Genomic DNA, 1247 nt, shown 5'->3' with positions numbered 1-1247 from the left:
GGGGGGACATTTATGAGAGAATGTTGCCTTGGCAAGTAAACTCGAAAAAAGCTCAACAACTCCCAGGGCCTCCAAGAAGTGAATTAGTTGTGCTGGGGAATCGGGGGAAGGAGAGAATTTACCTAAGGAATAACAAGGGGAGCCTGCGAATCAGGGAAGGGAAGTGGGCAGCTGCAGCGGTGTAGGACCTCCCCGAGGTTTCCCTAACCACGTGCAAACTGTCTTGGACAAAAGAGAGCGGGGGGGGGGGGGGGGGAAGGGTAGTTATAGCTCGCCCCGTTTCTTCTTTTCACCACAAAATTGTGGGGGAGGGGGGAAGAACCTGGTGCAGAAGTGAGCTCCAATTTCTAAGGTTAAACAGAAGGGGCGGGGCCGCCCGAGCTTCCCCATGGGGCAGAGGAGAAAAGCGGAAGTAGGGGAACTGGCAGCACAGGGTCTAGGGGAAATAGAGAAGGGGGTGAGGGAGGAGTGATGGGACCTGGCAGGGGCCTGAGGAAGGAGAAAGGGCATTTGGTTCTTTTACCTTTTCCTGCTCCTCTCGGAGCCTCGCCACATGCTCCGAGCGGAGCGGCTGCGTGGAAGAGGCTGCGGCTGCAGCGGCGAGGCTGGGCCGAGGCTGGGCCTCCATTGCCGCGCAGGGGGCGGCGAGGGCTCTGGGGTATGCGGTGGGGGGGATGGTGGGGGGAAGGCCGCCGGGGGCCCCAGGGGCTACTGAGTCCTAAAGCAGTGTTTATGGAGGCGGTGGCTGCTCCTCGGGACGCACGTCTTGCCCCGGACTCTGCCGCTCCTCCACCTGCCGCCCCGCACGGCCCCCCACACCGCGTCCGCTGCCGAGGCCGGGGCTAAGGCGGAAACAGAGGCCGAGTCTAAAGGGTAGAGCGCTGGGTCTGTATCTAGGGCTGCGGCGGCCGCTGTTCCTGTCCGGAGTGCCCGGGTCCGCATCTCACATTCGCATTATCTGCCGTGTCGCCACCGGCTCGGGGAAGTCGAGCGGGAGGCGCCGGGTGGGACAGGGCCCGAGGGCAGTAGTCGTGGAGGCGGGCTGCAGCCACAGCAGCGTCGGCAGTTCGGAAACCCAGGCCCTGCCCCCTTAGTCCCGCCCCGGCCCGAGGCCCCGCCCAGTCACCCGCGCTGCAAACTGGGAAACAGCATCGGCCAGGGCCTTGCTTCTCGAGGTCTGAATCCCTAGCTCGCCTCCTAGCCCTCCCAGTGCGCCTGCGCTGCAGCCCTTCCTCGCGCAGGCGCCC

At 64.2% G+C, this 1247-nt stretch overlaps 1 protein-coding gene across 1 annotated transcript in view; it reads right to left on the bottom strand.

The window, feature by feature from the left end:
* Positions 1–980, bottom strand: part of URI1 (URI1 prefoldin like chaperone) — an 84540-nt gene extending 83560 nt beyond the window's left edge. The window contains exon 1 of the mRNA XM_044664178.1: positions 524–980. Within this exon, the coding sequence (XP_044520113.1) occupies positions 524–628 (105 nt within the window). The 5' untranslated portion in view covers positions 629–980. The remainder of the gene's footprint in view (positions 1–523) is intronic.
* Positions 981–1247: the final 267 nt, after the last annotated feature.

This window comes from Gracilinanus agilis, chromosome 2 (assembly GCF_016433145.1).
Source record: "Gracilinanus agilis isolate LMUSP501 chromosome 2, AgileGrace, whole genome shotgun sequence".
In the NCBI taxonomy this organism is placed as follows: Eukaryota; Metazoa; Chordata; class Mammalia; order Didelphimorphia; family Didelphidae; genus Gracilinanus; species Gracilinanus agilis.
The sequence above is the reverse complement of the archived record's forward strand: the minus strand, read 5'-3'. Positions and strand labels throughout refer to the sequence as shown.